Raw genomic sequence first — 15,722 nt, 5'->3', positions numbered from 1 at the left:
TTTAACAAACAGATGCCTTGCAGATGCTCTGGTGATTTCAAGCAAGTGTTGACAGAAGGTACACAAACAAGACTGAACAAAGGATAGCCCCAGCATTCAGGAAGTTTTATGTGCTTGGGCAAGTGGGGCTTACAGGTCAGAGGCAATTTTGTTTTATAGGCTGCTTAAGCACAGTAATTTAAAAACATGTTAGCCAACATACAATGTGTATCTTAGTTTCACTTAGCAACAAAGACCTTCAGATCCAGCCACCTTTCCCCTGCACGTTGTGAAGGCAAGTTTTGTTTGAATAGCTAAAACTAGTCAAAACTGTATATTGAGCTTCTTCCAAGTTTGGATTCATAGATACGTAAATATAGTAGTGAGCAAACAGACATGTGGTTAGACAGTATAACACAAGTCTTTCAGCCAGCAAAGTCACACTCGTTACTATTTCACTAGTGAACATTGTTCTTTCCACGAGCACACCCGTAATCTAACACATGAGAGGCAGAAGCACGTTTGAGGATAATCTGATTTATATTGGAGTTCAGGTCAACATGGGCCACAAGAGTGAGGCCTTGTGCCAATTCGAATTGTACAGACTACAGCAATAAAGGTGATGGTGTGAAGCAAGATTTATAAGTTACTAGGCTAAACTGAACACAATAGTTACTTTTCTGGGTGCGGTGGCAGAATCCCTGTCAAGCGGCTCACAGGTTTCTTTTGGCTCCTTGTCCAAGAGTTCAGTCTGACAAGGCAACAGGAATCCGAGGCAGCTGACCACACTGCACCCGCAGTCAGAAAGCAGATACATTTGCAGGGTTTGCCCTGCAGTGGCATGGGTAAGGGAGAGATGTCCTCCTTCCTCACCACCTGCACTGTGGAAGAACAGGCCCTGGGGGCATAAAATCAGGAGAGCTGGCTCTGCCCCTCACTAGCTGCAGCACTCCGGAGGGTAGGCCCTTGACTGTGGGAACAGATGAGGTCGTTGACATTGTGTGAGCTGGCTGGGACAGTGCTAGAAACCTTGCCCTGATGGCATGGGTGTGGGAGAGCTGGTGGGCTGACCAACTTAACTATCACCCAGGCCCACCCCAACATCTATCCCATCTATGAAGCGCTGGAGCATGTGACAATCCTGCAATTCTGTGACACGGGGCAACAACAGGATATATGAGAGGAGTCCCAGTGAGAATCCACTATAGGTAGAGTAGCAGAAACCAGCAGCCTCAAACCAGACCAGTGACTCACTGCAACGAACAGATTTGCACATAAAGATGTGGAGGCAAAAAGAGTATGCTGTGGGACACACAGTGACACACTGGGAAAACTGCTAATTAAGGTTGAAGTCTACCATTGACCACATAGCCTTCTGAAGTTCTGTGTGTAATGGAGGCTCCCTCCTTAGAGTCTCTCCTTCTCTGACCTTGTCTAAGCGCCCAGCTGAGCAACGCTGTGGAGCCTCAATTAGATTACAGGATCAATTTCCTTTCTTCTGACAAAACTGTTCAGCCAGCCCCTGAGATTCCTGGATGCTAATGAGGAATTCCAGATACCTTTTTCCTGTCCTGGATGCCCCTACCCTCAGTCCCCACAAACCTTAAAGGCCTTCACTCTCTCCCTACTGACAAGCAGTCCTGGTGTGGTTTATTTATCATACATACTCACAGGGCTCCCTCCCCTTACTCTCTCTGCTCCCTTTGCCCTGGTGGATCCCATCAGCTGACTATCCACAACACACCACAGCTTCCATGACAAGATTTTTTTTTTTTTAAGTTTTGCTTTTATTTTCTTTTGGGGGATAGGTTGCAAGGGTGGAGGGTGGATACAAAGAGAAGCTGAGTGGAATTCTGTTACATGATGTGAAACTCACAAAGAATAAAATGTAAACAAAACAAAACAAAATTCCAATAAAAGCTGGTTCTTAGATCGGTGCTCCCCCACAAACATACTTATTTTGTATGTGGATGTTCTGCCTGCCTATATGACTGTGCACCATGTACATGCAGTACCCACAGAAGAGGGTGTTGGGCTGTAGTTGTAAGCTCCCATATGGGTGCTGGAAATTGAACCCAGGTCCTTTGATAGGAGCAGCCAGTGCTCTTAACCACTGATCCAACTCTCCAGCTCCTAGTTCCTCTTTTTTATTTAGTCCAAGACCCTGTCTGTAGGATTGCGCCATCTATATTTAGGGTTAGTGGTCTAGAAGTTCTCACAGACATGCCCAGAGCTTTGTTTCCATGGTGATTATAAATCTCATGGAATTGACAACAGAATTGCAGCTGCCATTCCTCCATGCCCCCAGTCGGCTGGTTAGTTGGGAGGTGGGGTAACAGTCCAGGGGGCTACAGTGAACTATGGTTTCTGGGAAAGACAAGTATACTTTTTTCTCCCATCTCTTTAGCATAATTTCAGGTGAATCAGATTTATGAGATGGAGTCGGCCAGGTGATTGACAGTTTGGGGTATATATTCAGGTTATCATCATCATTATTGTCTTAGGGTTTTACTACTGTGAACAGACATCATGACCAAGTCAAGTCTTTTTTTAAAATTAATTTCTTTATTATACATCTATATAAGTACACTGTAGCTGTCTTCAGACACACCAGAAGAGGACATCAAATCTCATTCCCGATGGTTGTGAGCCACCATATGGATGCTGGGAATTGAACTCAGGACCTCTGGAAGAGCAGTCAGTGCTCTTAACCACTGAGCCATCTCTCCAGCCCCCAAGTCAAGTCTTACAAAGGACAATATTTAATTGAAGCTGGCTTATAAGTTCAGAGGTTCAGTCCATTATCATCACAGTGGGAGCATGGTAGCATCTAGGCAGGCATGGTGCAAGCAAGCTGAGAGTTCTTCATCTTCGTCTGAAGGCTGCTAGGAGAAGACTGACTTAGGGTAAGCATTCAATAAACCATCCCTGCCTGACTGAGATCAGTGTTTGTGTGGTTTGTGGGACAACTCCCGGACTCCAACATATGTAAGCAAAACATTCATACTTGCACATTTAAATTGTTTTTTTAAAAATGGATTTTTAAAAACTACTTTTTATTTTTTGTGTAAGATGATGTTGCAGGAATTGGTTCTCTTCCACTATGTGTTTCCTGGAGATGGAACTCAGGTGTTTGGTGGCATTGTGTCTTCACCTGTTAAGCCACCTCTAGCACCCTTGTACCCTGGTTTTAGTTCTGGGCTGGAATTTGCTATTTAGATCACATTGAACTTGGACTCAGAGATACCCTTGATTCTGCCTCCTTATGTGCCCCCATGCCCAGGTCTGGATTAACTCTTAAGGGTGGAGGTAATGGAAGCAAAGGAGTTGCAAAGCTGATATTTATCTTTTTAGAGTTAACAAGGAAATAGGAGGTGGGATGATGAGGACCCATCCTCAAAGCCTTCAAGACTACTTACACTACTAGGCTCCTCTTCCACCATCTCTTCCGTTTCTAGCTTGGGGGGATGTATTTAACATCAGTGCATGTCATACCCAACCACTAAAAACTGGTTTAAGACAGGTCACAGAACCGTTGTCAGTGAGTTAACTATCCAGAGAAACTTTGTTGGTGTAGTTTAAAAGGCTGCAATCAGGAGGGAAAGAGGGAAGAAGGGAGGGAGGGCGAAAGGAACTGGGGGGTTAAGGGGAGGGAGGGCAAGAGGGAGAGAAAGCGAGGAGCATGCTGTTACTGTAACCGGCGAAAATCCTAAAAATCCTCCAGAAGCCACAGCAACAACAGCCATCGCCTTCCCCCACCCCCATTGAATGGGGAGAGGGCCCGCGCCTGCGCACTCGGGATCGGGATGGGCCCCGCCCACTACGTCACCAGTATTTCGGAGGAGAGGCTCTTCTCTGCGGCTGTCCGCACCATTTTGTGCTGCGAGGTCGTCGCTGTTGGTCGCGCTCTTCGCCGTCGCCTTGCAAGCTTTGTCTTCGGGGTTGGCGTCTCTGCGGAAAGGTAAGACGCGGTGTCTGGCAGGGCTCATCCCGGCGCTGCCCCGGCTGCCGACTTCTGGCCGCCATCTTCTGTGTATGGCGACGGTCCCCGCAGGCTCCGCGTCCCAGGGAGGGCGCGCCGGCTGCTCGCGCCCGAGCGCCCGCGGCCGGACCTAAGATGGCGGCAGGAGCCGCGCACGGCCTTCGGAATGGCGGCGCCAGGGCGCGGCCTTCGCTGGATCCGGTTTTTCTCCCGGTGGTGGCACGGCGCAAGTTTTTGGTGCTGTTTTTCTATTTATTTGAAGCGGAGGGGCTTGTTAACCACACGCCGAGGTGATCTTGTCTGCTTCACAGCACGCTGTCACCCCAGTTCTGAGTAGAAACCTCCACCGAGGCAACACCCGGCTTTGACGAAGGAAAAGAATTTTCAGAGGCGATCAGTCCGAAGCAGGAGTGAGCAGGATTGAAATCAGAAGGGATACCGGGACGGGGCTTGTCGGACTGAGGACAAGTCCTAAGAAGGGTTTAGAATTTAGCTATCTAGAGATTGTGAAATCCTCTTTGTTTTAAACGGGGTTCAAAGGCAACGTTAAAATTCAAGAAGGCCGGGCTGTGGCGTCGCACACCTTTAATCGCAGCACCGAGGCGGGCAGATCTCAGAGTTCGAGGACAGCCAGGGCTACGCAGAAAAAAACCTGTCTCAAAAAAAAAAATTTTTTTTAGACAATTTCCTTTGTAAACAAAGTTGTAAAGGGGGAGTTGCTTACCTTTAGAAAACAGGGGAAACACCCTAAGATTTACATCACTTCCGCTCATAAGCTTTTCATCTGGCCTGCCCTGTAAAGTAGGTTGGCTTTATTGGCGACGCCTAGATTTTGCTGACTCAGTATAAAAGGCGAACTAGTTCTGTGTGATGAGCCATTTTCCTTCTCAGGCTTTTCTCCCATGTTTTCATAATTTTCCCTGTCTCCCTTTGCTAGCAGTAAAGGTATTAGCCAGGACTGTGGAAATTTACTTGACAGAGCATTGGGAAGGGAGGTCATTAGCTGAACAGCATTTTGTAAATAAACACATAACATCCAAACCCAAATTTTAAAACTTCTTAATTAGGGTCAGTTGTGGTTATGTTTGACAAAGACTTGGTTTGGGTAGAAATTGGATCTCGTGAACGTATAATTTGAACTTCTGAAAGGGCTGTCATACATTTTGCTTAAGTTATATAGAAACTTTTTCCACTTATGAATTTGGGCATGGTGAGAACAAGGCAAGAAAAACCTATTAATAAAGTTTAGATTGCAGAATCTGAGGCAATGCAATAATTTTTAGGATTTTAGACAGTTGGCTACAATTGTAGAACTTTGATTTAAAACAAAAGATCGATGCTGGGGATGATGTATTTAATTCTAGTACTGGAGAGCGGGTAGCTCTCTGAATTCAAAGGCAGCCTGTTCTACATAGCTAAAGCTACATGGTGAGTCTGTCTGAAAAGGGCAAAGATCAAAGTTAGTGGGAATTTGCAAAAGAAAGCTTTTACTACTGGACATCACAGAAATACAATTTAAGTGGTAAAATTTGTTTTTTATAGATGAGACACTCAAAGAGAACCTACTGTCCTGACTGGGATGAAAGAGACTGGGATTATGGGACATGGAGGAGCAGCAGCAGTCATAAAAGAAAGAAGAGATCACGTAGCAGTGCCAATGAGCATAAGCGCTGCAAGTACGATCACTCCAAAACAACGGACAGGTAAGAAAGGCAGGTATGGGCTGGTAAGACATCTTAGTTGGTTCTTAAAGCTCTGCAGGAGGTGGTTTGGTTCTGTAGCTCAGATACAGAACTTTGCTACCATGCACGAAATCCAGGGGCCATATATGATATGACTGGTATTACTTAACTGCATAATCTGGAGGGTAATAGTTCAATGGTAAAATACCTAACTTGGACAAAGGCCTTGAGGTCAGTTCTCTACACTGCAATTGTTTGGTGTAGCTGTAAAACAAACACAAAACTTTTTCTCTTCTAGCTACTATCTGGAAAGCAGATTCATGAATGAGAAAGCTCATCATAGTCGACGCTATGTTGATGAATACAGGAATGACTACATGGGCTATGAGCCAGGGTATCCCTATGGAGAATCTGGAAGCAGATATCAGAATCATAGTAGCAAATCCTCTGGTAGAAGTGGAAGAAGCAGTTACAAAAGTAAACATAGGAGTCACCACCACATGTCACATCGCCGTTCACATGGGGTATGAACACCTTTTAAACATTTTGAAAGTTTTTATTTCCCAAGGAGAACAGGAATCAGTTTTATGTTTGGGGGAAATTCAAGATAAAAGTCAACACAACTCTACCTTACAGGGGTATTCATTTAGTATTTGTGCATTGCATAAGAAAATCATGAAAACAGTTCTGAAGTGATAGGAAAGATTTTCTTAATGCTATTTCAAAAAATATTTTGGTAAATTGTCAGTTTATTCCAGAGAATTTGTTATTTTTGTGTTAGGGTTAGGTATGACTTATTAACATGTTGTATGTATTTTTTTCCTCATTAAACTACAGATTTTAGTTAGTGTTTCTATGTATTAATTTGGAAATCTATCATAACATTTTCAAATGCTAGTGTTGTGTATTGATTTTTTTTTTCCTTCCCAAATTAGGACTGTTTCAATATTTATTTTCTTGATTAGTTAGGCCAAATCTTAATTTGGCCACAGGATACTAAAGTAAATACTACATCCTACAGTTTTGTAGTATTAATATTAATTTAAGACACTATGTTTCAGTGAATGCCACAGATAAGCTTTCTTTTTTTTTTTTTTTTGTAAGAAGAAAAGCAAATGTGTTTATGTTTTGTTGCCTTACTACTTTGAGTATCTTATCTGAAAATCTGTTCCTTGCCATGTTTTTCTCCTGTTAACATAAACTATGTGCCCTGTGAATTTCTGGGGACTGAATTTGAAATTGCTCCTGCCAACCGTTTGTGGCCTGGCGTGTATCTGAATGCCTGAATATCTCCCCGCTGAATGAATTTCGTATTCTGCCCTGAATTCACTCGGGTATATTGATTGGCTGGATGATCTTGGTGCTGGTGCCGCCTACTTGACGTTTCCAGAAGAGTCACCGAAGGAAAAGATCCAGGAGTGTAGAGGATGATGAGGAGGGTCACCTGATCTGTCAGAGTGGAGACGTACTAAGTGCAAGATGTATAGAATATTTTTTAACACTTTTGAACTTTTCAGATAACATAATCTATGTATATAGATTAAAGTTTCAGGGATTTGAAAATCTTTTTCTTTCTGTTTTTTATTTTGCTTTCATTTCTTTTGGTGGGAGGGGATTGTCTTTGCTTTCTTTGGAGTTTTATTAAATTCCAGAGCAGTAAATCAAGTTAATGAAATTAGTCTGAGAATGAAATTAGATCTAAGAATAGTTGTATGTTTTTTGGATGGTGTTGGCTGATAAGTAATTAATGATAAGGAAATTTGCAGCATCACCTAGAATAATCTGCATTAATAACACTTATAAGTACATGTTCTCCTTTTCTGTTACCAATGATATTTATTTCTCTTTTTTAGATGAAATTGTTGATACTTTAGGTGAAGGTGCTTTTGGAAAAGTGGTGGAGTGCATCGATCATAAAGTGTAAGTTTCTCAATTTTTTTCCTTTTTGGTTTTTCGGGACAGTTTCTCTGTGGAACAGCCCTGCCTGTCTTTGAACTCACTTTGCAGACCAGGCTAGCCTGGTGTTTAGATTTGCCTGCCTCTGCTTCTAGGATGCTTTTGGAATGTTTTTGAGACAGGGTCTCACTTTGCAGACCTGGAGCTCTCACAGATCTGCTTGCCTCTTTCTTGAGTGTTGGGATTAAAGGTGTGTACTATCACACCTGGCCTCACTAAATAGTACGTGCAGCTTCCTGGCTGAAGAGCGACAGACATGGCTTGTTTAATTCCCAGCGCCAGGAGAGCTTGAGGAAGGAGACTTGCCTTTCTTTAAATGAGCTGTGACACAGCTGGGTGTCAAAGGTGTGGTTATTATTGTCCATCAAGCTTCATTAGTCTGTCCCACCCATGTTGGTGACCAGACCCAGGGATTCAACATGCTAATAATGGCTGCAAGAATGTGTCATACAGGTGCTTATATTTAAACTGGGCTGCCTGGTAGATACTGGGAATTGAATTGTGGACTTCTGTAAGACCAGTACATGGCTGTTAAGGTTTTCCCCCCTCTGCACCTTTATGTTTTAATCCTTCAGAATAAAAAACATTCTTGTGGGACTTCTTTTTTTTTTTTTTTTAAGATTTATTTATTTATTGTTTATAAGTACACTGTAGTTGTCTTCAGACACACCAGAAGAGGGCACCAGATCTTATTACAGATGGTTGTGAGCCACCATGTGGTTGCTGGGATTTGAACTCAGGATCTCTGGAAGAGCAGTCAGTGCTCTTAACCACTGAGCCATCTCTCCAGCCCCCTTGTGGGACTTCTTGAGGACTGGCCAGCAGTGGTGTACTAATGGTGTGGAAACTTAATACAGCTTGAAGCTTAGACCTTAAGCCCAGGCAGTCTCCCCCTGCTCTTTAAGCTTAACTTGACTGTTCTTCACTGACCTGCCAGCTGACTATACTTATCTTCCTGCTCTGCTCTCTTCAGTGTCCTCTTCAGTTTTAATTTTGAATCTCACACCCCTCTTGCCTCTCATACCTGGTACTTCTTGCCCATCTATTGGTCATCATTTCTTTATTACAATCAACCAGCAGGGAGACAGCACTTGATACATCTTTTAGACTGACTTGAGGCAGGTGAGGAAGGGCAAGTTTTACAAAGCAGAAACCCTGGTAATGAGCCATGGAAATTTTGGCAGACAGTGCCAACATTCTGCCAGTGTTTGGCTCTGTGCCAGTACACAATTAATTGAAAATATGGACACCTTAATACTATTTGAGGAAGGTCATGCCAATAAAACTCTTGTATGTGTTTAGTCCTGGGGATAGGCCATGGGGCCATGTTCATCTAAGCAACCACTTTGATCAGCTATATATTTTGTGCCCAAGAATAACAAAAAACTTCCTAAATGAGCTAAGTTGAGACCTAGCACCAATTTTTCTGATAAACTTGAACAAAGATTTGAGATAGTATTTGACAGTGGTGGGTAATATAGAAAACAAACAGCGTTTGAGTCTTAGGAAGCAAATTGAGGTAGTGTTTTTATCTCAACATTGTATTAACTTAATCTAGACTGTTCATGTGTATTCTTTAGCTGAAGGAACAAAGGCTAACTCATGATTAAAAGTTGTTATTTAGTGGTGTGGGTTTTTTGGTTTGTTTGGTTTGGTTTTTTGAGCTGGGACCTCTCTAGTTGTCCTTGAAATTCACTGTGCAGACCAGCCTGGCTCTCAACTTTGGCATCTTCTTGCTTCTGCTTCCGGAGTGCTTGGGATTAAAGGCATGCCGTTACACTAGCTTGAATTATCTTTCTTTTAAAATACATTTTATGGGCATTGTTTTGCCCGCATGTGTGTCTATGTGTGGGCATTGGACCTCCGAACTGGAGCTGCTGACAGTTGTGAGCTTATGAGCTGCTACACTTTTTAAACTTAAGCTTATTCTCTCTAACAGGGGAGGTAGACGTGTAGCAGTGAAAATAGTCAAAAATGTGGATAGATACTGTGAAGCTGCTCAGTCGGAAATACAAGTTTTGGAACACTTAAACACAACGGACCCCCATAGTACTTTGTAAGTATCCAATTAAAACTTGAAATAGTTTGAGAAAATTTGAATTGTAGACTCTATTGAGTTATTGTTTTATGTGTTTATAGCCGTTGTGTCCAGATGTTGGAGTGGTTTGAGCATCGAGGGCACATTTGCATTGTGTTTGAACTTCTGGGTCTTAGTACTTACGATTTTATTAAGGAAAACAGTTTTTTGCCGTTTCGAATGGATCATATCAGGAAGATGGCATATCAAATATGCAGATCTGTAAACTGTAAGTTCTTGACATTGCTTCTAAAATTTGAGTTTCAAACTAATTTGGATCTTTAAAAATGAGAATCTAGTGGAACTAGAGACTAACAGAAATGGGACCTTTTGTTCTGTCCCCATCATTATAGATGACTATAAGATGAGATCCACCATGGGGTCTAAAAGCTTAGCCTAAGACTATATACAGACAAGTTGAGATTGGATGCTGACTAAAAGCCAACAAGCTTGTTAAGAATGGTTTAAAAGGGTTAGGCAGTGGTGGGCACACCTTTAACCCCAACATGTAGAAGAAGGAGGCAGGTGGATCTCTGTGTTCAAGGCCAGCTGGGGCTACAAAGCCCTGTTTTGAAGAAGAAAAAGAAAAGATTTGAATATACACCTTAATAGCTGTAGTTGGCAGAAGGGGTGGGAGGGAGGCTTACTCACACATCTTTAGGTTCACTGTCCAGAGAAAAGATTGTGAAATAAGATTTAGTTGCTTACAAGTTGTTCTGTAGTGAATAGTGTATTATCCAACCTAGAAAGCTGAGAATGTGATTAAGTTGGTGCTGCCTTAGCATGTGCAAAAGCCTGGGCTTGCTCTCAAGCACCATATTAGCTGGGCATAATGGCATGCCTGTGATTCTAGCACTTAGCAAATTGCAAAAGTATCAGAATTTTTTTTTTAAGATTTACTTAATGTATAAGTGTTCTATTTGTATGTACACCTGCATGCCAGAGAGAGCATCAGATCCCGGTGGTTGTGAGTTACCATGTGGTTGCTGGGAATTGAACTCGGGACCAGAGAGCAGTCAGTGCCCTTAACGGCTGAGCCATTTCTCCAGCCTGAGAAAGTCTTATGTGCAGTCCAGGGCAACCTTGTCTTCTGTCCTAGTTCTAAGGTTGTAGTGCTGCCACTGCATCCAACACCACTAGTGTCCCTAATGATTTGAGACAGTCTTATTGTCTCAGGATGACCTCAGATCTCAGTATCAACAACCCAAAGGTTGTGGATAAAGCATTGTATGGATGGAAATAGTTCATTATCAGACAGATCCCCACACCTTCTCTGGGGAATTCTTTACTGGACTAAGATTGTTTACTTTTTATAGTATATAAGAAGATAACAGGGTTTTTTCCCTTTTGTTTAATTTTATTTTCATGTGTGCACAATATAAACATGATTGTAGGGTGTCAGACCTCCTTAGAGTTGAGGTTTCAGGTGGTTGTGCTACTTAATATGGGTGCTGGGAATTTGAACCCAGGTCTTGAAGTACATGTCCATGCCACTGAGCAATCTCACCAGACCACCTTGTTTTTATGTAAGCCAGGCTGGGTGGTAACATCTTTAGTCACAGGATTCTAATAGAGGCAGCAATCTCAAGTCAAGGTCAGAGCTGTAGAGAGGGAAGGACCCTGTCACAAATTACTCATTCAGTATTCTATTTAGGCTGGTCTTAGATTTTCATGCTTCAACTTCTTGAGTGCTGTGATTGTAGGCATGTTACAATAGAGGGTTTATGGTTTTGTTTTGGCATTTGAGTCTATGGTTAAAGTTACCCTGTACTTCTTTCCAGTTTTGCATGGTAATAAATTGACTCACACAGACTTGAAGCCTGAAAACATCTTATTTGTAAAGTCTGACTACACAGAGGCTTATAATCCCAAAATGGTGAGTACCTTATAATGCGATCCATTGTAGTGCTAATGAATATTTTGTTTCAATAGTATGGCTTTGTTTGTAACTTGATACTCATGATTTGCAGAAACGTGATGAACGTACTATAATAAATCCTGATATTAAAGTGGTAGACTTTGGAAGTGCAACATATGATGACGAACACCACAGCACTTTGGTGTCTACAAGACATTACAGAGCACCTGAAGTCATCTTAGGTTAGTACTTGGTACTCTGAAACAATGACACTGCTTTATTGAATCCAGCATAAAATTTGTAGTTCTGGATGTTATTTGTATGACTGTTTTGTTGATCATTTTTCTCATTAAATAATGCTCCAAACTAAGGAATGTGGCTCAGTGGTACAGCTAGCTCTTGTCTAAGCTGCCAAGGCCTGTGGCTCAATACCCGGGATTGTGGAAAAAGGAAAAAAATAAACAACAGTATTAGAAATTATGTTGAGAATCTTCAGATTGCTGGGCATGGTGACACATGTTTTTAATCAGAGGTTGGTGGATCTCTTGAGTTAGAAGCTAGCCTGAGCCAAATAGTGAGATCCTGTTTCAAAACCAGATGTTTTTAGCCTTAATAGTGAGATTGTTTTTGAGAGATGTGTTGAGTGGGCACACTCCAGATATGTTTGCTCAAGACTAACCTGAGCTTCACATGCAGAGTCTTACCTAAGCAAGTCAGAGACTATATGGTGCAATCCAATGTTCCTGGAGTGTGGTAAAGAAAATGAAAATGTAAGATTAATCAAGGACCTTACACACAAAGGGAGGGCATCTTACATCAGAACTTGACGGGTTTTACTAGCCTAACTTGCTCTGAGGATTCCCAATAACTTTTCCCAGAATCTTAAAATTATATTTGAATTCTATGGTAAAATGTCTTTCAGGAAGAGTGAGGATTTCTACACTGACATTGATTGTGCTTTGCTTTACAGCCCTAGGGTGGTCACAGCCGTGTGATGTCTGGAGTATAGGGTGCATTCTTATCGAGTATTATCTTGGATTTACAGTTTTTCCAGTAAGTGACTATGATGTGCTTTGGTAGCTTTGCATTGAAAAGTGCCTATTTGTATAAACTGCTCTAAAGAATGTATTTACACAACAGGGTTTTTTTCCCCCTTTATTAGAGTAGTAAAGCACAAGAAATTAAAATTGTATACTTTGTCTTGGGCAGTTTTACAACTATTGTGAGCAGTTGTCTCCAACCATTTAGGGAAGATAAGTGGCAAGTTTGAGGCTTACAATACTTCATTGTTGTCCTGCTATGTGAGCCATATGTCACTTTGATGACTTCTTATGACTTCTAAGTAGCTAGAACTAGAGAACTAATTGTTGAATGGGGCATGATGTGTAAGTTAGCAAATTTTTTATTTCAGACTCATGATAGCAGAGAACATTTAGCAATGATGGAAAGGATTCTTGGACCACTACCAAAGCACATGATACAGAAAACCAGGTATGTTGTTTTTGCTTGACTCATGTCATCTGTAGTACCACTGCGTTCTGATTGGAACTTTTTTTCTTAAAGCTGTTTGTTCCTTGGCCATAACTCTAGAAAAAGATAAGATGGAAGAATATACTAACGCAAATACTTGCTTTTGGTATTTTGAATTTGGGGCGGTCAGTATGGTAAATGTAAACATTTTAACTGTTTTTAGGAAACGCAAATATTTCCATCGTGATCGATTAGATTGGGATGAACACAGTTCTGCTGGTAGATATGTTTCTCGGCGCTGTAAACCTCTGAAGGTAGGCCTTGGATAGTCTGTAAATAACCAGAACTTGCATGCTCCCACTTTTTGGGTGTAGAGATCCCTAGCTTTTATAGTCTGCTGACTTTCACCCTCTGAAGGTCTCGTTTCTGAATTTTGCTTTTTGAGATATAGTCCAGGATGGCCTAGAAATTTTCCTCAGCCTCCCAGTGTTGTGATACAGGCACACACTAATTATATCTGGCTTCTTTTTCCTTCCCTCTTCCCAGAAACATTTTTATAATGTTTTAAAAGAGACCTGGTAACCTGGCATCCCATGATCCTAAATGGTTTCTTGTTTTTATTGGGAAGAGAGAAATTAAAGCAGTGAGAATGTTTGTCTTTCTGTTTCAGGAGTTCATGCTGTCTCAGGATGCCGAACATGAGCTGCTCTTTGACCTCATTGGGAAAATGTTGGAGTATGATCCAGCTAAAAGAATTACTCTCAAAGAAGCCCTAAAACATCCTTTCTTTTACCCTCTTAAAAAGCATACATGATTTATAAATACTATGTTCTGAAAAAAAATCTTATGGACTGTATCAGTCTAGTTTTTTAATTTATTTTGTATAGCTTTGTACATTTGTGTTTTTTAGAGGCTTTATTATACATGGCCAAGCCAAATAACAACTTTTGGTAATTATATGATTTATTTGCAATAAACTTTGTGCTTATGAATGTAAAAAGGTATAGAGCTTGGTGTATTGTCATTCTGCAGTTATTTTAGAGTCTTTTTTTTTTTTTTTTTTAAGTGCTGCTGTTTTCTGGCCAGTTGTATGGTGGTATGTTCTGCCTGTATGCTTCAGGCTAAGAAAAACTAAGAGTTGCAGCCACATTTCTGAATTAAGGTTCCTGTCGTGAGGCAGGTGTTTGTGTACCCTTGTTCATGTGTGTGGACACGTGTATGGGCAAGGCCTATGGAGGCTGGGGTTACCATGTCTGCCTTAGCCTTCTGCTTACACATGCAGATGGGATATGCCTCTTTGGTATATCTTATGGTAATTCTAAGGTGCATAGTGTTGGGACTTAATTTTCATCATTATTATGACTAGTATTTGTGTGCTATCTTGGAATTCTCCAGAAGAGGATAGCTAACTAATACTTGTTAATTGTAGCAACTTGAATCCACTACAATAGTAAACATTTAAGTTTCATGAGGGTCTCAAAATTTTCACTTTGGATAATCCATCTTCTATGTTTAGACAACACTGGCCTAGGCTGGGATTAAATCCTGTTCCTTAACAGTTCCACAAGTAAGGATTAATAGATAGTAACCCAGTACATGTAAAGCATCTTGCCATTTAGTTGAAATGTAGATCAGATGACAGTCCAGTTAAATGGAAGGAGAGTGAAGAGCCTTTTGGCAGTGGGAAGGCATCACACCTAAGACTACTGCTGAGTCACAGACCAGTTTACACCCACCAAGAGTTATCAATCCTCTGTAATCCACCTTTTCCAAAAAAAGCCAATTCTAATGTTTTTCCAGACAAACTATGTATTCCTGGCTGGCCAAACTCAGATCTACCTGCCATTTTCTCATCCATGCTGGACTGCAAGCATGTGTTGATCACCATGCTCAGTTTACTAGCAAGTATACTGGTTGGATAGAATTATTTCAGATTGAGAAAGACTAATACAGACATTTCACACAGTACTTGAGAATTACAAGATTTTACAAATAGTTCAGTAATGTACACCCAAATTTTGGCTTGTTACATTCACATCAGCCAAATTACTAGGTTCTGAAAGCCCAGTACAGTTGACAAATGTGGGTGTCTGCTTAAAAACACTCCTCTACTCACAAATCCTGTTTGCAAAGGATTTGGGGTTGTACATCTGGTGGTAGGCTGTTTGTACTGAGGCAAAACCTGTGACATTTTTCAGTGCCCTGCCTCCTGAGTGTTGGGACAACTTGAAAGCTCTTCTCACACCTGTATCTACTTGCCATACAATAAACCCATAATCAAATGAAATGCTCTTATAAATTGCCTTGGTCAGTGGTGTTTTATCATGGCAATAAAAAAAATGGTAAAATTTCAAAAATTTCTCTGGTTGGTGCTGTCCACTTTGAAATGGACCATGTAATGATTTCAAGATAAATCTACAACCAAATCAAGAACCTGTTTCATGCTAGGTTTGGTGAATACACATCTAATTCCAGCACTGGGAAGAGGCAGTTCCAGGTTTGCCAGGAAGGACTAGCCTCAAAGTTGCCTTTCTCTCCACTCATCTACAAAGCTCCCAAGAAGACATGCTTTGCTTGGTGCCTGTGGTAGCCTAAGGTACAAACTGAATGGTGACTCACAGACCATGAGCTGCCTATTACAGGGTTAGGCCCCCCTAACTACACAGGTGGCTAAGGAACGGTGGTTCAGAGTTTACAGCCTACTACCCAAGTGAGCAT

General features: G+C 41.5%; 1 protein-coding gene across 1 annotated transcript; it reads left to right on the top strand.

Moving 5' to 3' along the window:
* Positions 1 to 3,820: 3,820 nt before the first annotated feature.
* On the top strand, positions 3,821 to 14,004 carry CLK1 (CDC like kinase 1). The gene is made up of 13 exons (XM_080933377.1): positions 3,821 to 3,940; positions 5,504 to 5,664; positions 5,942 to 6,167; positions 7,034 to 7,124; positions 7,497 to 7,563; positions 9,539 to 9,655; positions 9,739 to 9,905; positions 11,458 to 11,552; positions 11,647 to 11,776; positions 12,505 to 12,587; positions 12,946 to 13,025; positions 13,228 to 13,318; positions 13,675 to 14,004. Exons 2-13 carry the CDS (start codon positions 5,504 to 5,506, stop codon positions 13,816 to 13,818), a joined length of 1,452 nt encoding a protein of 483 aa, XP_080789503.1. The 5' UTR covers positions 3,821 to 3,940; the 3' UTR covers positions 13,819 to 14,004.
* The last annotated feature ends 1,718 nt before the right edge of the window (positions 14,005 to 15,722 follow it).

Source organism: Micromys minutus, assembly GCF_963924665.1.
Source record: "Micromys minutus genome assembly, chromosome: 19".
NCBI classification, from domain to species: Eukaryota; Metazoa; Chordata; class Mammalia; order Rodentia; family Muridae; genus Micromys; species Micromys minutus.
This window is presented reverse-complemented; position numbering and strand designations above follow the sequence as displayed.